At 42.3% G+C, this 22,805-nt stretch overlaps 1 protein-coding gene across 4 annotated transcripts in view; it reads right to left on the reverse strand.

Moving 5' to 3' along the window:
• SLC9A9 (solute carrier family 9 member A9) overlaps nucleotides 1–22,805 on the reverse strand; it is a 510,485-nt gene that overhangs the window by 478,495 nt on the left and 9,185 nt on the right. For all 4 annotated transcript variants that reach the window (XR_011426649.1, XR_002800813.2, NM_001434675.1 and 1 more), the window contains 1 exon segment: nucleotides 16,087–16,289. Coding sequence is in view for 2 of the 4 variants with exons in the window: in NM_001434675.1 (NP_001421604.1) it covers nucleotides 16,087–16,289 (203 nt within the window). In the remaining 2 variants the exon portion in view is untranslated.

Raw genomic sequence — 22,805 nt, forward strand, 5'->3', positions numbered from 1 at the left:
ATTAATCATCATCATAATAATAACAACTATCATTTCCATATGGCTTCTATAGTTTTAAAATTGCCTTCATACATATTCTCTCATTTTCTTCTTCACAACAACCCTTTGAGGTAAGCATTGTGAACACCTCACTTTTACTGCGGTGGAACCAAGGCTCAGAGAGTTAAGTGACTTGTCCAAAGTCACATAGCTTGTAAGTAGCAAGACTTGGACTCAAACTCTAGCTTCAGATTATGATTCCATTGCTTTGTTGATCACACAACTAACGGTTAATATACTTTGAACACTTACTACAGGCCAGGCACTACTCTAAGCACTTTACTGTATTTTCTCATTTGTAAGTCACAATGACCATACAAAGCAGTTAGGAATATCCCATTTCACAGATGGGGAAATTGAAGCATAGGCAAGTTAATTATCTCAGCCAACATGGCGCAGCTGGAAAGTGGCATTTGAACCAAGTAACACGGCTCCAGGGGCTGCCTTCTTAACTACAAAATTCCATCTGCCATCCACCTGTGGGTTCAGGTCACCCGCCTCACTGCTGGATGTGTCCCCATTAGCTGCAAATAGACAAAGGCCACCTGGGTTTGCCAGATCAGTGCTCCAGCAGCTAGTCGCCGATGGCCAGAGAATCTCCCATGTTTCTGCATAAGACTCTTGACACATGCACTTACCTCTGCTACCTTCATGACTCTTGACTAAGGTAATTGTAGGTCCTAGTTTGACCAGAACAGTTCCAGGCAATGCTTTGTCCCAGCCTTCATCGTGCACCAGCCCCGCCCCCACCAACCCTCTCAAGAGTCTCAGTTTGAAGGACAAATGATATGGTTTCCTACTCCTGACCCTAAACACCCGGACTCTTGGCCTTTAATTGACTACACAAAGCTTGGGTTGGCTGATGGTCCCTTGTGGGCCTGCCCTTCTTTGTGTGGATTGCCTACATCCCCCCCACTAGCTGTGGTATTGACGTGACAGTGGGACTCCATTCCAAGATTGACTTGGTATCAGCAGGGGAAGAGAAAATAACAGCCGGGTGTGAGAAGGGCCTGGTCCCCCAATCTCACCAAGAGTATTCATTCCTCAGCACCCAGGTAAAAATTGCAAAAAGAACGGCATCCAACATAACTGAAAACCTGTGCGTCAAGAGTGATTTTCCCTTCAAACTGGAATTGCTCTTAATGTTGGCCAAACTTTATACTATAGGCAAAAGAAACTGAGCTTTGCAACCCTCAGAATATGCAGGAACTTCGCAGTCCCACAAAGTCTCTTTTTTGCCTGACAAGTTGTCTGAGTTTGCATTATCTTTTCAGGCCTTAGCTTTGAAGTGTGCATGCAGCTTCCCCATCACAAGACCTCACCAGGGAGCAACTGGCCTGGGGAAGCTGGACAGGAAGGGCTGAGTCAGCAAGGACCACAGCCATGGCAGGAATGCTTGAGGGCTTGCGGGGCAGGGCGGGATGAGGTGCTGAAATCAGCAGAAGGTCCATGCCAAACAGCTTGATTTAAAATTAAAATGATGTGTTTTCCAAATGATATGTTCACCTTAAAAATGGCAAATTTAAAAAACAACACCAAACTTCCTCCATTGTGCCAACCTCAAGCTGGGTCCCAAGGGAGAAACCTGTGCCCATCAAGGGCAGACATTAAGGAGGCAGCATAATATTTACTGCACATCTAACACTAAACATAACCTTTTCTCATTTATTTTGAAAAGCAACCCTCTAAAGTGGGTATCACTAACCCTGTTTTATGGATTAAGAAAAATATGAGAAGTTAACTAATCCAAGGTCTCAAAGCCGGGAGGGGCAGAGATGGGATTCAGCCCTAGGTTTAACTGCAAAACTGCAATGGACTGAATATTTGTGTCTCCTCAAAATTTGCACGTTGAAATCCAACCCCCAACGTGATGGTATTAGGAAGTGAGGCCTTTGGGAGGTGATTAGGTCAGAAGGGTGGAGCCCTCATGAATGAGATTAGCACCCTTCAAAAGAAGACCTCTTTCATTCTTTGCTCCATGGAAGGACACAGCAGGAAGACAGCCATCTGTGAACCAAGAAGCTTGCTCTCACCAGACACCAAACATGCTAGCACCTTGATCTTGGTCTTCCCAGCCTCCAGAGCCGTGAGAAATAAGTGTGTGTTGTTTAAGTCACTCAGACTATGGCATTTTTGTTGTAGCTGCCTGAACAGACTAAGACAAAACCTTATGCACGTCCTTATATCACCTCATGCAGTCAGAATTTAATCTGAAGATATGAAGCTCTACCAGTGGAATTTTAAGACAATCGTCGCGTGGGAAAGGACTTTTTGGTGAGGTGAAAAATGAGGTGTTTGGATATTTCCAGATCTTCTAAAAATGCTATTATATAGGCATATATTCACTGGTGTGCTGGTAAACCATCTCTCTAGAGAGGAAAAGAAGGCCACAAGCCCTGATTTGCAGCACTTGATAATTCCTGTGGTGTAAGTACTCCTAACATGGCCCATTCAAGCTGCCAATGTTTCAACAACTGGCTTGCGAAACTCTTGGATATTTCATAAAGGATCAGCTCTCCATAGCCAGGACGAGCCCGCTGTAGGACTCCACTGCGTCATTTGTCCCCAACTATGTGTTAAGTCATGATTCGGGTGCTGTTCTTGAGCCCATAACCTATACACAATTTCCTAGCCTATGGAATGTATAGGAGACCAGAATATCCCCCCTCCAAATATCCCTTTTTGGCATCAGGATTATTTTGAACTGATTATTTTGAGAAACAGCGGACCCAGGAGAATCCCTATAAAACAGACTAGAAGTTACTCTTTTATAAGAGAAATTTACATAAGGAAGTCTCCATTTGTAAGGCTGTCTCTCTCTCAGCACCAAGAAGAGAGGGATGCCTCTAAATCATTAGTAACTTACCAATGGAGAAGGCACAGACTAAATCTGCATAACCACCTTACCTTTGTTTACCATACTTTTGCTGATTACCTTCCTAAAACTTGCCTCCCTCACAACCTTCTTTCTTTATTTTAGCTGAGATGACATTTAAGCCTAATTCTAATCCATCTCTGGGTTACTCATTGCCTAGATTTCTCCCATGCATATATGAAATTAACGTGTTAATAAACTTGTTTGTTTTTCTCGTATTAATCTGTCTTTGGTTACAGGGGCCCTAGGCAAGAACCTAGATAGTAAAAGCAAACATTTTTCCTCCCCAAAAGCATCAGTGTGTCGGATGCTGGGATTCCCTTCAATGCAGGCCTTGTTGCCCCTGCTGCTAGGAATGCTGTCAGTCCCTTCAGGGATTGCCAAGACTGCAAAGAGCCACCTCACCCACGGTCACCCCCTTTCCAGAGTAGACCACATCTAAGGACAGAATGATCTAGTATTTTAGGGGCCAAGCCATCTCGGTCCAACTGGGGATAAATCTGAAGAGGCATTCTAACTCCAGAGCTTCCGGGGGGGTAGCCGTAATCACCGGGCCTGCATCTCAGGTTAACTTCTCCCTCGCCCCATGCAGCCTTCCATTCATAAAGTGTTGGTCTCAAGGGCACCTAACCATCCTCTTCTCTAAACTTCACCTCAGAGTCTGCTTCTCTGGGAACGCAATAGGCAACAGTCAGAAAGAAAGGTGAAGAGCACCTGCATTTGCAGCACGTCTTGCTCCACTCACCCCCAACTGCGGTAGAACTCCCTAAATCGGACAGCGTCCAGTCAGCATTACAATCAGAAACGGATCGAGAGGAGCAGCTGGGAGACCCCAACTCAAGACAGGCTTAGACGGCCACAGGAGACTAGCCAGTTAAATGCCCAGACACCTTATGGTCCCGCCTCTCCTGTGCCAGCAGATACGGACCCTACCTTCAGGCTGTAGAAGCTACTAATGAGGAGCTACTTAAAGACCTGAGAGAAGAACAGGGAAACGCAGTCGGACGGAACATTACATAACTGCTCGCTGGAGGCCAGCAACAATAAATGTGCACATTGCCGCAGTTTAATGTCTTGAAGCAACAAAGCAAAGGGGAAAAGAATTGAAAGATCCATTTTCAGTTTTATGCACTCAGACTGAAAGTCTGGTGGGAAATCTCTCTTCCTCCCTCCCCCCGCCCCATTTGTTTGCCTCTCTTGTGCCCAGCCTCTGTTTCTTTCTCTCCTTCCATCCCTACTTGACTATTTGGAGAAGAGACTTATAGCAATTCAACCTTCTAAGTAGCAAACAACCATCACAGAGCGCTGGCACTTCACTCTGAGGGAAATCTATGATGGATATTTAGGCATAAAATGGTCCCCAGTGCAGACAGGGCAGCACAGCAGTGAGAAGTAGCAACTGACAAGAGGAGAATGATAGTTCATTACACCATCGTCTCACTTACCGGGATCCACACAGTATCCACCTTGTGCCAGCCACCCTGCCACAAGCTGGGATACAGTGTGACCACAGACAGACCCGGTCCCTACCCTGCTGGACCCTCCTCGAGTGAGGTGACAGACATTCATCCAAACATCATAGATACAAATATTAACTTACAACTCAGCCAAGATACAGTGTGAGATCAACAGGCGGAGTTGTGAGACGGAAGAAGCGACACTGGAGTAGAGCAGTGTGGGGTCACTGGGGTGGGAATGATGTCCCCACAAAGCTAATTGGGCCCTGAGAACATCTTTATCTCAGGCCAAGAGCCCATGTGCATACCGGTGCTGCTGACACTTGGATTACAGTATTTAAGATTTCAGAAAGGAGCAGAATTTTTAAAGAAATTTATAACAAATAGTCAAAATAAAACAATTTTAATAAAATATGAACTATTCTATTGGTCTCTAAGTTGCGGTGTGCACACGCTAGGGAGTGAACAAGATGATCCACTTGGGTGTGCAAAGAACATCTTTATTTCATTTTTATGTCAACTTTTAAAAACTTCTAGTTTGATACTGCTTTATAATGTACATACTATATTGGTACGGTAGTACTTGCATCTCATTTGTAAATAGATATGCATGTATTAGGTGTATACACTCAAAAGTGTTTCACTGATGGGTGCATAATCAAAAGTTTGGAAATCAGTGTTTTAAAGTATTTAGCAATCAGCTGGTGCTTAATAATAATAATAAATATTTTCTGAGAACTTACTACACACCTGGCATATTAGCCCCTTATGTGAATTATTTCATTCAGTTCTCATAATACCCTTAAGGTTGGTACTTACATTGCCTCATTTGACGAAACTAAGGCTCCGAGGGTTCGGTCACACGCTGGAGCTCGCCCAGCTGGTTAAAGGGAGACCTGGGTTTGAACCCAGCTATCCTTACTGCAGAGTGGGCTCCACCCATGATATTAAGCTGCCTCATACATGACAGTTCCCACCACATACATACTGATGCTTAAAAGAATAATATTTGAGGGTTTTTTGGAATGGTCTCTTAGGAGGGATACTTTGTTCTGGGATAACACGTAATAAATATAGACTTATTAATAAATAAAGAAAATAGTATCAAATAACCAGGTATGAGTCATACTTCTTAAAGACTGGCCTCTCGTGGAATATAATTCCCCATGACCTTGACTGAGTCGGACAGGGAGATAGAGAGAATAGCTGTAGAGCCCCCAGCCACCCGCTCTCCCCAGTACAGCTGTGAAAACCTGTCCTTTGATACCTAAGTGGGTGGCAGCTACTCCGTATCCTGAAGCACTGTGGAATATTCCACCATGCTGGCTCCCACAGTTTCTAGAAAACATGTCTGTACTACCACCTTAAGTCCCCTCTTGAACTAGGCAAATGGATGGACAGATGGATGAAACCCTGGGTTTCTATACATGGTCAAGGCTGCAAAGGCCCAAGAGCCACCATCATGTTCTTGGTGACCTAAGATGGTCCAAGATCAGGCCATAGTCAGGAGGAAGGGGTGACTGGGAGATGGGTGGGCATCTCAGTTGCTTCTCCTTACGGTGGCCTGTGATATTTCTAGGTCTTGAAGCCAGGGATCTGAGAAGCCATTCTCTTTATTCCCATAGCCATTCCCATCTTACCAAATCTTGTTATATTAGAAAGAACATCAACCCCAGTGTTCAACCTACTCATATACTTTCACACAACTCCTTTCCTTTCCCAACCAAGAATGAGTGTGAGAGACATCAGTACAATCTGTGCTCAAATCACATGGCAGTACAAGAGACCACTGTCACCAAAAGCCTTTGGAATGCAGTTCTTTAACAGCTGGTTGGAATGTAATTCCTGCCCCAAATAAATGTTCCAGTGGTCCGTTTCCTTAGAACACGAGTCCTGAGTGATGAGCTGTGAGGAAGAAGAAAAAAGTCTCCTATCCTAAGGTCAGGAGAGTTTCTGAGTGCTGTGTCCACAGCTCTGTCTCGGAAAGCCAAGCCGCATTCCAGGTGCAGGTGCTTAACTCAAACATATCTGGTGAGGGAACACTGTCTGAGGTGAATCTTAATCTTGCAGTTTGGGGTGCTCCAAGTTACAGTCAAAGGATAGTAGAAGATCTCCGTATTCTTTGGGTTGTCCATTCTGAAGGCAAGTCTGCAAAAGTGGCCAGGACTCCACGCACAGCCTGTCAGCCTTTGGCGCACCATGTTCCTGTTATTTCTGCATTTTCTGCGTTTTCATTCCCCATTCCAAGTTGACATCTCTCTTCTTCTCCACCCTTTTCTACCTCCACAATAGAATTTTTCCAGGACTTTTTATATAGACAAAATGATCTTGAATATCGATGAAAAATATAACAAAGACCTGGCAAGGTTAAAAAATGACTTCCAGAAAGCAAAGCCATCTAATGTCATTTAGTTTTGCACTCTGCTTTGAAATTCTCTTCTTCCAGATTTCTACACGGCTCACTTGCAACTTCATTCAGATCTCAGCTCCAGCTTCACTTCCTCAGTGAGGCCCTCCCTGCAGGACATGTCTAAATACTCTTTCTCTCCATCCTCTCACTTTGCTAACTTTTCTTCATAGCATATGTCTCCGCTTGACATTAGATTATAAATGCTTGTGCTGGACTATCCCTTGTCTCTTTCTCCCCGAGAATCTAAGCTCCAGGAGAGCAAGGATTTTGATCTGTTCACTGCTGTACTTGCAGCAGCACCTAAACAAGTATCTGGCATATGATGAGTCCTCAGGAAATAGATATTTGTTGAATGACTAAATGAACGAAGAAAATCTATGTTATTTAATGACTAAATTAAAACCAAATGGAACCAATCATCAGGAAAATACAAATCAAAACCACAATAAGATATCACCTCACACCTGTTAGAATGGCTATTATCAAAAAGACAAGAGATAACAAGTGTTGGCCAGAATGTGGAGAAAGAGAACCCTTCTGTACCGTTGGGGGGAATGCAAACTGGTGCAGCCACTAAAGAAAATAGTATGGATCTTCCTCAAAAAATTAGAAATTGAACAACCATATGATCCAGCAATCCCACTTCTGGGTATATACCCAAAGGAATTGAAGTTAGGATCTTGAAGAGATATCTACACTCATATGTTCATTACAGCATTATGATATGAATAATAAATACGGCCAAGATATGAATAAAGGAAATGTGGTGTATACACCCACACCCACACACACACACACAATGGAATATTATTCAGCTATAAAAAAGAAGGAAATGTCATTTGTGACAACATGGATGGACCTTGAAGACAGTACGCTAAGTGAAATAAGATAAAGACAAATATTGTATGATCTCACCTATGCCGACTCTGAAAAAATGGAACTCTTGGAAACAGAGAACAGACTGGTGGTTGCCAGAGATGAGGGATGGGGGAAGTGGTTGAGGTGGTCAAAAGGTGCAAACTTCTAGATAAATAAGTCCTACGGATGTAATGTACAGCATGGTGCCTATAGCCGATAATATTGTATTGTATATTTGAAAGTTGCTAAGAGAGTAGATCTTAAAAGTTGTCATCACAGGAAAAAAACCTGTAACTATGTGAGGTGATGGATGTTAACTAAACTTATTGTGGCAATCATTTTGCTATATATGCATATATCAAATCATTATGTTGTACACTTTAATACAATATGGTATGTCAATTATATCTAAACAAAACTAGAAAAAAGTAAAATAAAAAGTACTTCACAGCAAAAAAAGAAAAAGAAAAGGAATACTTAGAGTCCTGAGACATCTCAGAAATCATTTCTCAGGCCAACTTTCTGCAAAGGAAGTGAACAAAGGTGGAAGAAAATCGCTAAAACAAATAAAAAATGTTGAGTTTCTTTACTAATAACAGATCTCTTAACTAAGGTTTAGGATGAAAGTAGCTAAGTCTGTCCAAACAGCCTCAGCCCATTCACTGCCAAGCTTGACATTCCCTGGGACCACCTCATGTGCTGAGAGCCAAAACTTGTCACGATAGAGAAGCATAAATCGCGACTCCCTATTCTCTGTAGCACAGAGCAATAATTGATAGTGTCCTACAAATGTTTCTCCAAACCCCAAGTGCTGATTCTGTGACGCTTACTTCTCTCAGTGAGCCTAGAACGGTTTTAGAGGAGATTTCTTTCTTGACTTTTCTTTATCCTCCCCAAAAGTGTCCCAACATTAACTGTACATATTTATCTCATGGTCCAATGACTCTTTCTGGTCAAGCTGTTCCTGTTACTAGAAGAGCTTTGTACTCTGGCCTCTGCAGCCGGAATAATCAAGCAAATGGAAAAATTGGAAAGAACAAGGATAGTTTGTAAATAAATACATGAGAATTAAGACTGAACCACAAAAATTCAAAATCACCATTAGAAAAAGCTGATCAGTGAGAAAAAAGATTAAAACACTGATGTTTTCAAGCTGCAAATACAAAATTATTTTTAAAAATCATATGATTCGTTGCTGTAAGGGCTTCCTTAAAATATCTCTAAATATACACTATTATCAACACAATTGATAGTAGCTTCAGTGTGACCTACTTGCAGCCTGGCCATTCTCTTTATTGAAACAATAGACAGGACAGATTACTCAGCAGTGTGACTTACTCCAAAATAACTTCCCTTACCAAATGATAGGGTCACTTGTCACACAGGAAGTGAAGACTTGGCAAAATTTTCACTGGGTAGTTTCCTTTGACTTTTCACATTACAGTCAACTGATTTGTGCATGATAGGATGTATAAATTTAATTGTCTTCACACTTTTTGAAAATGTACTGGGTCTGCAAGACCCTTCCAGCCAAATGGCCTGCTGACCTTTCCAACTCAATATGGTAAACATATATTTAACATATCTTAAATCAAAGATAAATAAATTAATAGTGAAATAAATTGAGTCATTCACTCATCACTTTTAAGCCATTCTTGTGATTTTCCCCTACACATAAGCTCCTTCCCCTAACTTCTAACTTCCCTGTTTCTGCCTACCCCCTGCCATGAGCCCACAAGACTAGGGCAGCAGAGTAAGCTGTTCTTTCTTCCTCCTTGTGCCCAGTTGGTCCGAACTCCACATTATCTTTCTTCCTTCCTTCTTTTCCATCTGCCCCTTGGTTATCATCCAAGCTGAGGCCTCATCTGTCTCCTTGCTTCCTGTCTCTATCCTGCACATGGCAGCCTAACCATCCTTTTGCTTTTGTCCACATTACACTCTTCCACTGACTTCAGAGTTGGCATTGCTCAACCTGGCACTCAAGGCCTTCCATAATCAAGCTCTGCACTTATTTCTAGCCCTATGTTTCACTGGTCTTCCATACTTCAACAAATCGGAAATGTTTTTCTTTCTTGGAATATTCTTTTTCCACCCCCTTTTCCACCTCCATATCATGCTTTTCCCTCTGCCTGGAATGCCTCTCCCACCTTCACACACCACATACATCACCATCAGCAGAGTCAACCAACTATCCTTCTTTGAAATCTTTCCTATCACCCTAACAAGAAATCATATTGTCCCCTTTCGAGTGCCTGTAGTACTTGGCGCACTCCTTTGGCACCTGCCTTGTAGTGTATTTATTCATATGCTATGTTTTCCTCTGATTTACTCAGAAGCTCCTTGAGACCATTCCTTGTTTCAGAATTGAAACTGATGGGACTCACTCAGTTCATTCGTGTTCAAAGAATGAATGAATGAATGAGTGATGGAGAAAGGTCTTTCTGTTCTCTAAAAGCAAGTTTTAAACTTATTATTGATAGGAAATTCAGAAAAGATTAGTGGACATCTGGTATTCCTAAATATTACATAACAAATTAGTGTTTGTAAAACCATTGTGGAATAGAATATAGGCTCCACTAAGATAAAACTAGTTAAGGGTAGCTTGGATCCACAGAAAAATTTGACAAATGGTGTTGGAAACATTGACTAGATAGTTAGATACAACACAATCTAGTTTTATTCTCTCAGAAGGTTGTTTTGAGATCATCAGCTGCTCAAAATGTATAGAAAAATGCTGCTTTCACCAGTATTTAAGTGAAAATATTTTTTTCTTTTGTACACTTTCATCTGTATTGAGCATGAACAAAACAAGCGTGGCATATGGTATTTCTTGAAATTTTTATGTTTACACATGGCATAAAAGCACAGAACACTGCTGCTTATATAAATGCCAACAGCTCTCATATTTTCCAGTTTTATACCTTCTTGTTGGAAGGGACTCAGGGAGCCATCAAGCCCGGTGCTGTTTCCAAGTGCATCAATGCCTAACCATCCCAGAAATACATGTGCTCTTACAAACCTTCCAAGAGGCGATTACATAGCACAGGAATTCATCCCAGCCTCTCCAAATCCTGAAGTCAAGAATTTCATCCAAGCCTCTAAACTATATTCTTCTGAGAGTAAAACTCATTTCCTTATCCTGTAACTTTCAGAAACAAAGGCCAGTACTCCCTTTAATCTGTACCACAAAGAAAAAGGACCCAGGGGGGCTGTACCAATGGCTTCTGTGACTCAACCATGCTGGACCTCTGCCCGTAGTTCTGACCATCCTCTACTTCTGTGACTCTGCTGTGCTGGTCCTCTTGCTGTACTCTGGCCATCCTCTTCTCTTTCCAGCACTGGTTCTCATCTCCCCCTACCTGTCTCACTGTGAGATTCCCCAAACTTCAGCCCAAGGTGCCCTGCCCTTCTCTGTCCAAAGAACCACTGGAGAACCTGTTCAGTAGTGTGGACAATAAGCCACTCAGGACCCAGTGTAAAGTACTATGGGTCCCAGTTTTGCCTCTGACCAGTAGTGGGACCCTGGACTCATCAGGTAATTTCAGGTAATTTCTCCGGATATGAATCTGTTATCTGTATGTACACAACTAAGATGAGAGAATATCTTAGTTTCTTCAAGCATTAAGCATCCAGGACACTACAATTCTACCAACTCTAAGATGATAATTTCCAAATATTCTAGCTGTATATCCTCTACCAAGCTCTCAGACTCTTTCCTTTGTTCATTCAGTCACTCACAAACTATATATTTAGCAGCAATCATGCACCAGGTACTGTGCTAGTCTTTGAGGATACATTGGTCGATAAAAAAGGCGTGGTCCCTGCTTTTGTGAAGTTTACTGTCCGGTGGACAATAAACAATGTAAGAATGATAATTAATAAGCAAGTACATATACAATCTCAGGTGGTGCTAAGTACTTTGAAAGAAAAGAGAGGGAGAGAGAGAGAAGACACAGTGTGAGAAAATTGCGGGGCAGGCCCTCTCTGAAGAAACGGCATTTCAAGCCAAGATTCTTGGGGTAAGAAGGAGCTTGACATCCAAAGAGCAGAAGTAAGGCCATTTTAGGCAAAAAGAATGACATATGTAGAGGTCCCGAAACAAGAAAAGTTCTTTGTGTGTAAAAGGGGCTGGTGGACCTGCAGCAGCGGGCTGAGGGGAAGAAGCACAGAAGGGGCATTTCTCTCCTCCCCATATTCACCCGAACACAACAGCGGACTTGAATCAGGGTTTCCCTGACTTGTCTGCCCCTTAGGACCACCTGGTGATCTTCGGAAAATCCCAAAGCTCAGGCCACACCCTAAACCAGTAAATCACCAACTCCAGGGTCAGAACACCAGCATCAGGATTTTTTGAAGCTTTGAGTGACTCCAAAGCTCAGACAAGTTTGGAAACTACTGATTTGAATCAATTTTAATGCTTAAGTTCTTGTTTACTCATCTATCAAATGATGGGGTTTAACTTAATGAGGTCGGGTCTCTTTCTGGCTCTAAATTAGATGCTCTCTACATGCAGACCCAGAGTCACTTCCACCCCTCCTCTTCCTCAAATCTTCCTTCCGTCCCATACTTCTTTCCTGGGACTCTCCTAGTCTCCCAGTCAGGCCAGAAACCTTGAAATCTTAGATTCTTCTCTTCACGCTGTTTCTAAAAATCAAGCAGATTCTGTTGATCCAAAGCATCTGTGAAGCTCTGTTCTCCTCTCACCTGGATACGCACACCCTGCAGCCTCCCCGCCAATCCATCCTGCCCAGCGACCTTTCTCAACTTAATTCCTACTGCCTATCCAAACCATGCCCACCCTTCAAAGCCCTTCTCAAGGAAGCCTCACTGACAAGCTCAAGTATCTGCGACAACTAATCTGTAAAGTCTTATAGTCCTCATAGTCCGTACAATGGATACAATTTAGAACTTAATTATATACAGGCATTTATCATACATTTATCATGATATTATCTCCCCAACGGATGTTACATAAATGAAACAAACAAACACACATTTCATTAACCCCGGAGTATATTAAGCTTTCAAACATTACCTAGCAGCAGCTCCGGCAGCACTGATGTTAGAGGTAGTGCAGTGGCGACAACATTGCTGGTGGCAATAGAAGAGGCAGTGGTAGTATGAGGAGAGGCAGTGATGACAGTGCACTGTAAAGGGCCTTGTGGTCACCAGGAGCTTTATATACATCATCTCATTTAAAAATTAAAACAATCCTACAAAATAGTTCTAATCTCCCCACTTCACAAATAAGAAAGTTTAGATTAGATCAAAGAACTTCCTAAGGGTGTATGGCAGATCAGCCTGGTCCTGAATTTTGTCCCCATTACTCCATACAAGCCTCCCAATAAGCTTTCCAAAGAATGGACCCTTTTTTGGAATCCTTTTGCATCTGACACAGACCGATCAATTGATTGACATAAATTGTTGCATGCAGTGGAGAATTCCCAGTAAGGAAGACAGACTTGTTAGTTTTTCACTTTTGCAGACTAACTAGGGTCCCCCAAAATTGGCACATAAGCAACAAATGTGCATTAAGATACACTGTGGCCATTTACTAACAAGATCCTTTCCACTTAAAGTCGTCTGATACGGTAAGTGTACCAGCGGATGCCCCTTTTTATACCAGCAATGGTGGAGGATTTACTCTGGGTACTGAGTTGCCATTGCCAATTTTGGACGCTTGGAGGAACAAATGCTAACCGTGACTCAATGAGTCACATGATTTAGAAGTTAACCTAGAAAATCCTTCAGCCATTCAAGGTCAATTAAACATTTTATGTGCAGAACACGTAATCCTCTCAACAAAAAAACCAAGAGGGCCTCAGCAAGTTAGACATTTTCTCCATCCCTTGCCTTAATTTTTCAAAATCAAACTCTGGCGTTTGGCTGCTGGTAAGGGAATAGCTATGTCGATAATACAGTAACAAAATTTCTCATCAGATGTTTGTTAGTCATCCTGCTAGAGAAAAAAATCTCTATAGTAAGAGAGATAATTGTCAGCATCTTTGGGGGGTCAACCTGTTTGGAGAAATAATGCTGCTCAGAAATATAGATAAAAATAGGTAGGAGAGTGAGGAGGGAAATACTTAATTTACGTTCGGGTACTAACCAAAGGCAAAACTGAAGAGTATCTTTTAATTAAAATCCTTTGCTGCTAATAAGGGCACTTAAAAAATTTATTTCAAGATAGATAATTTTCTAGCATCCATGTGAAAAGAAAGAGTCACATAGACGAGATCATCCAAAACAGCAGAAGATCTAGAAGTTGCTCCTATTTATTTCAGAAAAGCATTATTTAATTTGTTTTTTTGTGTGTGTTGCAATTCACTTTCCTAACTAAGTCTGATTTAGGCTAACATCATAATTAGTTTGCCTTTCCTGAGCCCTCGCCAAGTGCTAGGAGGAAGTTAATCTAGAAATGTGCTAGCAGAAGATAATGTGGAAAAGAGGAAAAAGAGAACACTAAAATTACCCATCTCGAATGTGGATAAATGGCAGACCAAATATCCGCCCTCAGCCACAAATTTCTCAAAATAGAAAAAAAAATGTACCTATTAAAAGAAAACTAAGTCCATCTTGGATAAAAGTGATAAAATGCACTTGAACAATATCAAGGAAGTTCTCAGCTCTGACCTAGCAGGATCTGGAATAAGTCTCATTAGATCCTGGTTCTCAGCACATGCTTGTATCGCTCGATGCGAATTCACCTATTCCGAAGACTGATCCAGAACCCACAAGGCCCCACAAAAGGTAACCTCACCTGTTTTCTGACCCAGAGCCCTGAGAACAGAAGGAAGTTTTCCTTCTAATAACTGAAGCAGTTGACAAATTTGCAACAATAAAGCCATTTTTAAAAGATGAGTCACTTCACAGTTTTTCTCTTTTCACCTAAGATTCCTCAACTAAACCAATGGAGTCAAGATCTCTTGAGATTGGCTGTGAGTGGGTACATTCATAAATAGCCAAGTGGCCAGCGTTTTGTGTTGGCAGCCAAGAGCCAGTCATCCTAGATCAAGGTTTGCAATTGCAAATTTTTTCATTCTCCTCCATTTTCCTTTTGGCTTATGGGAGACTTGAACTAAATAGCCAGCTGGTGAGGTATACAATGATACTTAAAACACGTGTGTGAAAACTTGAATCAAGCATTGTGAAAGGCAGAGTCAGCTGAATTATTATTTTTTACCCAAGGCTTTCAAAATAATTATACTAAAAACCATTCTTTTCTAACTTCTAGGAGAAAATACAGGCAGTTGAGCTATATACTATTGTAATAGGAGTATATCAAGGCATTAACCCCTTAGTCAACTAAATCTCTCCAATAGTGTGGTACTGTAAAAGGACATATGGTAGTCCCCTTTATCCACGGAGTATATGTTCCAAGATCCCTAGTGGATGCCTGAAACCACAGATAGTACCAAACTCTCTCTATATAGTATATATATACACACTATGATTTTTTCTATGGTAAAGTTTAATTTATAAATTAGGCACAGTAAGAAATTAGCAAAAATAGCTAATAATAAAATGTAACAATTATAACAATATACTGTCATGAAAGTTATGTGAATGTGGTGTCTCTTTCAGTCCAAACCTATTCCTGAATCTGTGTAACCATCCCCCACTTGCAGTAAACGGCTTCATGTCACTCATTACAGGGGACGCCTTGCTGAAGTCTTCATATAGGTTCAGGGCTTTCTGTTGCAACATGTTGCTGTCAATCAGAACATGGTTTGTGTTCACGTCTTCCACCCACAAATTTAATGCCTTTTCCATCTTAACTAAGCACGTACCACACACTGTGGTCATAAGTTTTGCAGTTTGAGGTGCGACAGCAAAACTAGCACAAATTTCTTCTTCCTTCTACACAATTTCATAAATACAAGATTTATTCTTACTGTAGATCTTAGCAACTCCAGCATATGATTTTTTTCTTTCCTTATTAAGTTGAGAACTTTCACCCTTTCACTTAAAGGAAGCACTTTACGGCTTCTCTTGGCATATTTGAATTGCCAGCATCACTATTCTTGCATTCGGGGGTCATTATTAAGTAAAATAAGGGTTACTTGAACACAAGTACTGCGATACCACGACAGTCGATTTGGTAACCAAAAAGCCTACCAAGTGACTAATGGGCGGGCGGTATAAACAGGGTGGATACACTAGACAAAGGGATGATTTATGTCCTGGGGCAGGATGGAGTGGAACACCGTGAGATTTCATCATGGTTCTCAGAATGGTGCACAATTTAAAACCTATTGATTGTTTATTTCTGGAATTTTCTTTTCAATATTTTCAGACTGCAGGTAACTGAAACCAGAGAAAGTAAAACTGCAGATAAGGGATGAGTACTGTACATGTGTGTGTGAATGCATTACATATAGTGCTTCATACATGATGCAATTATTTACAGTGGAAAACAAAAATATATGACCAGATAGAATCCTTACCTTTTCAAGTATAGCATTGCCTAGGTGAGGATTGATGTTGTGCTGGCTTATCTCTCTCTTGTATTTATATTCATAAACTTGGTCAGTGATATTAATCAGCAGAGTTGATGGACTGAAGGCCAGTTTTCCACAATCATACACAGTCCCACTTTCAATATCAGTTGGCGCTGTAGCATATCGCAAGATTAATCCCATTATGAGGCCTAAAATAAAGAATAAATAATTACACTGGAGGAAGGCAATCTAACGCATTCACTATTGGATGCTTTAAATATATGTTTTGGAACTTACAGAACTGACAGGAGAAAGGGTTGGGTCATTACCTGGTTTAGAAAATTGTTCACTCTTCCACAGATACCGGTTCAATAGATTGTATTGTTAAATATTTTCGGCGAACACTATTGCGTGAATATCCAGCATATATCCCCCCTTTTTCCTTCCTAATACACCCACAAATTTTGGAGAGAAGAGCTACCCACCTCTTCTATTCCATCCAAGAGCTTGGAAAAGAATCTGCTGTTCTGTGATAGATACTGAGTAATCTAAACAGTCTGGAGATAGAATTCCCCTGGAGAAAGTTTCTGGTCCATAGATCAGCACGTATCTAAGACAGCCCCATCAGACTAAAGAAGCATTCCTATACCATGGTTGGGGAAGAGGTGTTCTTGTTCTCTCCCTCAGGACATGACCAAGGCAATTAGTTTCTCCATTTTTTGCTGGCAGTATCTTGTGACTTTGAGGGGATCCGTTCCAAGGACATAATCAATATACTGAGGATGGTAGGACCAAGATACAGGCAGAATCCAGGCCCTGGATGACGTCACTGAGTCACCAGATCAACCTATCCTGGAGCTACCCTATTATAGACTTTTTGTTATGTGACATTACACATTCTCTAATTTTTCAAACAATTGTGAATCAAGTTTCTGCTTACCTGTAGCCAAATACATTCTAATGATATAACATTCCTTGTAGTGAAGAGTTGAACCCAAGTCACAATCCTTGACTTTTAAGTTTATAAACTCTGTTAGCATGCTCATGGTAACCTGATAACTGTGAGCTTTCTTAACATTATAGATTTATTAACAAATAGCAAAGAAACTTCAGAAGTCTACACATTCCTCAATTCAAAATTAGGATTGATGTATGTGTTTTAGGATAAATCCACAATTCACTCTTAAAAACATCAAATATTGGTGTTTTAACATCAAACACTCTCTTACGAATCCAGGCCTCTAATAGCCTTTCACTTATTTAATAAAGCATTTGTTGGGTACATATTTTGTGCCAGGCATTTGTAGATTTAAAATAAAAACAGTCCCAGTCCTACAGGAGCTCAAGTTTGTAAAATGAAGACCCCTAAGCAAACAGTTATAATTCACCGTGACATGTGCTATGACAGCTGGTAAGCACTGTGTGTTATATGAGTCTAGAGGAGACACTCCAATGCCTTTGAATGATGCAAAGCTTTAGATGAATCTTAAAAGGTTGTATAAGATTTGTCCAGATGAGCTGAATCGGGGAATGAGTTGGGATCCAGGCTGCACGTGTGAGTGGCAGCCTGTGAGTAACACAGAGACAGCCTAAAGTTCCCCAGGACTGGCATTCTCCAGTGTGGTGGATAGTTGTCGGGGAGTGGCTGCTTAGCCAGCAATTGTGTTTCCTGGCTGTCTTGCTTCTGGTTGGGTTCTCACCAATGGAATATAAGCCAAAGTGATGTGTGCCACTTCTGGGCCACAGCATCACAAAAGTAAGCAAGTTTTCTCTCTTCTTTTTCCCAATCTGTGAGACGGGTGGGGAGGAAACAAAAGTCCTGTAGATAGACAGAGTCACCAGACTGAAGAAGCCTGGGTCCCTGAGATACCCGCTGGGGGAAAACCATCTACAAGCCAGAAACACCTGCAGTGGTCAGTTACATGAGTAAAAAGTTCACTTCTATTGTGTGGTCACTGAAATGCTAGTGTTTCTGTGTTAACAGTCACTAGGACAACCTAATATAACGTAAAAATACAGAGGGACTTAAGAAATCTGGTGGATGTGAGTCAGTAGTGGTGTAAGACCAGAGAAACAAAGAGAGAGACAGACAGACATAAAGACAGAGAGAGAGAGAGAGAGAGAGGACGCTAGACCGCAGATCAGAGGCAGGGACCAGGTCATAAGTAGGCTCCTCTTTCATGCTAAGAAGTTTTTATTTTTAACTCAAAGGTAATGTAGATTTTAGGCAGGAGAGTAAAACAATAGATTTTCATGCAAGAACCAGCATTTCGGCAACAACGTGGAGAACTGGTTAGAGTAAGAGGTGAGAATGAAAACAGATTTCTTGGAAGAATATTTTTCCGTTATTTATTCCTACTTCAGTATTTGTCTCACTCCTCCACAATAGTGAGAAATACTATATCCTAACCTTTGTGAGCCAGAGAAAATAAGTGATGGACATATAACCACCGTGAGTGCTCCATCCACCACAGAACAGAGGGCACCTTCCATGTGCAGTGTCAACACAATAAAACTAGTCAGGACAGAGAAGGGAAGACACATCATCCACGCTCCAAGTGGTTCCGGGGGTCTGCATAAGAACATCACTTTTCCAACACTCTTTGCCTAGGAAGGATTCATTTTCTAAAATTTATTCAGCAGGTACCATGAACAGAACCCGTATTAACTTCTTTGAAATTCCCAGAAGGTGAGCCATTTATTATTGCAATATGCTTTCAAAGCAGTAATAAGAGGTAAACATGAAGTGTCCGTGTTTTTTCCCAAGAAGGGAAAACAACTATTTGTCATAATGAGTGCCTAGTACCTGGGTTCTGTGGTTAAATTCATACAAGTCCTCAAAACCTCAGTGGCCTTGCCTGGCCCTCTGCACTCGCTCCAGTCCCACCCTTCGAGAAGGGGCACTCTGGAGTAAATGGAGTAAGCTGCTTGCTGCCAGAAGTGACCGGATGTGATGGCCATGAAAACACGCCTCTCAGATAGATCTCACATGGCGAGGAGTGTAGTTGACAGATGGTCTCAGCTTCCGCGTTCTGGAATCCATCTCCCCACTCATGCTGAGGCCCGCCAACGACTGAGCACAGCAGGGATACTAAGAAAGGGAGATGGGGCTCCTCTGAAGGGCCATCAAGGCTCAAGGATGCCCCATCAGTCCTGCCAAACCTTTCTTAGAATTGCACCACAGCCTAAACCTTCTCCTGCCCAGCCCTCCTTCCTTCCCTCTCTCCACAGGAGTTGGGGCTGCACCAGGGTCTGACAGCGGTCCCAGCATCCGCAGGCTCCCTCCCCGTTTCCCTCAAAGGAGTGTCTACAATAAATCTTTTGCACAACTAATCTCTTCCCAGGATCAGCTTCTGGGAGGACCCAAATGAACACCTTAGACACAAGGCTCTGTCCCACTTCTCCCCAACCGCAGGGACTGAGCGGAACCATCATCATGGCAGAGCGTAAGGGCCAGTAGGGCCTCACAGCTCACTCAGTTAACAAATGCATGTACCCATTTGTGCGACCCACTGCAGTCGTAGCAACTGGAAAATCCTCATTTGTCAGAGGCCAGACCCCTACTCACAGAGTCTCAAGATGCTTTAACAGCCAAACGTCCACTCAGTGCTGTGGCCATATGCTGACACAAATATTGAGTGCTGAGTTAATGCACTCCAGCACAATACGGCATGAGAGCAGGTGACAGACAAAGTAGGATTGCTAGCAGGAAGACAATGCTAATGAAAGGGGGTTGTTTTCACACCCACACAAAGATACAGGATAGAGAAAGCACCGACCACTCGTGCATAGAAGAAGGAAAGAGGAGACTGGCTGCCACAGCTTATGGACACAAACCACCACTCTCATTGGTAAGCCATGAACCAGGACCCTACGTGGCCAGGAGAACAGGAGCAAGGCTGCCCCAGCAAAGTAATACCACCCAGCAGTGATGGGCACAGCCCCGGTCCCAGGTTGTATCCTCAATGCATGACACTTCACTGAGCTCTGCCCCTGGCCAGCTGGTGGCATCATCTTCTCCAGGCAGAAACTCTATACCAGCTACATCCCCTGCTCCTATAAGTTGGGGCATCTTGGCATCCAGGGCAGCAGCAGTGTGGATCTGCTCTCTAGTGAGCCCTGACCTCTCTCCAATAGCATACATGCCCTGGGATGGAGCTGGGACAATAGAGCTCATCCCTAAATCACTCATCATCCTACAAAGTCCATCTCATGTCCCACCTGTGGGTTCCTGTGCTCTGATGCAGGCTGTGCTCACGGAGCTCCCCATCTTTGAGTTCTTACAGCACCCACAGTTTGAATCACACTCTTGATTGCCCCATTTGTTTGTTGAGCATTGCTTTGCAGACCTCGGCTTTGTCTTCGCTACTAGACAATGAGACTGTTTAGGGCAGAGACTCTGCACCATTCTTTTTCTATTTTTCCTCTAGAAAGGTCAAACACTTTAGACAGCATTGTAAGCCAACTTTCTCCCTTGGAGTCAGGAAGAAAGCATCTTCTGAGTTTATGTAGTTAGTCAGTGACCAACATTTTAAAATGTCACATGTAAGGAACATCACACCAAAAACTGTGATGTTCCCTTCCTTGCAGAGCTTGCAACAGAACTTCATAGCAGATGCCCAACATGCAGTTAACATGGTGATGTTTGCAGGAGAAGAAAGGAGGGAAGAAGGAAGGCAAGAGGAAAGAGCCTCAGGAGCACTCCAGGTGAGAAGCATCTAGAAATCTGAGCCTTGTCTTTCTGTACTGGCTCTCACTGCATTCTCCACGTTGAAATACGAGAAAACCTCACTCCCTTCTCCCTCCTTCTGCTTTCATGCCACAGACACTCAAGACGCTGCTAGGACTTGTGGGAGCTATAAAAATGAATAAAACATGGCCTTGGCCCTAAAATAATCAAATATTTGGCCATGGCCCTAAAATAATCAAATATTTTAATGCTACCAGACCTTTTCTTCCTGCCTAATCCTGTGGTCCTATTTTTCAATGAGAATAAAGTACAGGTGTTTCTTCGGTCTCTTCTTACATTAAACTTGCATTTCGCAGCCAACTGCCCTACATCTTATTGACAGCTGTTCTACATGATGCCAGAGCATTTTCCTAAAGGGGCTTTTCTTAGAGGAATATGAATGGGGATTTACATATATACACACACATATATATAATGATTAAACTTATGTACAATGAAACAGATTACAGAATGGTTTTTAAAACACAACAGAGTGTTAAAATCTTTTTGTCTATGTCGACACCTATGATTGTGTTCACCCATCAGCACACACACTCCCACACTGCATGGCACACTCCAGCTTGCTCTCTTCAGATTCTGTTTCTGTAGGAGTGGTCTCCTTGGAGTCGCATAGTGCAACAAGCCCAGCTATACACACTTATCTAATCAGACTATTACACAGATATATATTTAAATGCCATGTGATATTGGAGAGAATTTAGGAGCCTAAAGCACATGTAGTTAATACATGAAGATCGTCTAGTAGTTCTTTCACTCCCTATGCATTGAGTGGCTACCAAGAATAATCTAGACAAATGAGGAATTATTCCTTACTAAAACAAGAAGATAAATCCTTAAGCTATATAATATTATATTCCAACTTGGTAAGTGTATCAGATCCTGTTGATTGTCAACCCAGCATCCATGCCCTTTTTTCCCAGCAACGCCCCGGTTTGTTCATCTATCCACCCCTCCCCACACAGCCATGTGATCAAGGTAAATTGAACTCACTCTCAGCTCCAAGGGTGTTCCCATTTCCCTTGTGATAATTGGTTCTAGGACGGCATGTATTGACCCTATTCCGGTCAATAAAAAGTGATGAGAAGCTGGCTAGGGAGCTTCTTAGAAAAATATTGACATCCTAAGAGAGAGACAGAGGAGAGACGAACTCTCTTCTTCCTCAGGATGTTGCTGGGCTTGGTTAGGACACCAGCAACTGCCATCCCCACCTTGCTGCTAGCCTGATGCTGAAGTCAGCCACGAGAGAAGCAGAACAGAAAAAAGGAAAGAATGTGGGTCTTTAATGACAATAGCAGGCTGCTGAGTCAACCAGCCCAGAAGACTATTCTTCTCTAGACTTCTGGTTACAGGAGATAATAAATGTCCTTATTGTCTACGTCTGCTTCAGTCAGGGTTTCTGTTGCTAGCAGCTGATTGCATCCTAACAGATACAAACATTTTTCTTTTCTTTTAACAACTGAATGTACAAAGTCCTAAGGAACCCTAAAGGAGAGACCAACTAACCCCACCCCCCAAAGTGTTAGGGAAGACTTCACAGAGGAGGTTCCTAAGGATGCATAGGAGTTCACCAGGTAGAGAAGAGGCCATGGACTTTCTAGGAAGAAGTATACAGAAATCAGTGAGCAGTGCCAATCAGCCACGTGAAGCAGTTTGGGACAGCTCTCTAGGGCAGCTGAGATCAAGGGCCCCAGAACGGCTGAGGAACAGAGAGCGTTCCAGGGGGAGAGGTGGTTGGCAAGAAGGTCCTGAGGAAGAAATGAGTGAGTTCTTTGTTGGGAAGCAGATTTGCTCTGTCTTGGAGCAGAGGAAGCTGCATTTGGAGACAATTATCTGAAGGGAAAAAAGAGAATCGAGATATGGTGAGGACATGGAGAGGAAGTTAGCCTCAGAGTTAGTTTACAGGTGCGCGAGGAAGAACTTAGCAAAGGGATTTGAGTAGAGGAATTTCAAGATAACAGGAGTAAAATAAAGCCCA

The sequence above is a fragment of the Equus caballus genome, chromosome 16 (genome assembly GCF_041296265.1).
Source record: "Equus caballus isolate H_3958 breed thoroughbred chromosome 16, TB-T2T, whole genome shotgun sequence".
NCBI lineage: Eukaryota > Metazoa > Chordata > Mammalia > Perissodactyla > Equidae > Equus > Equus caballus.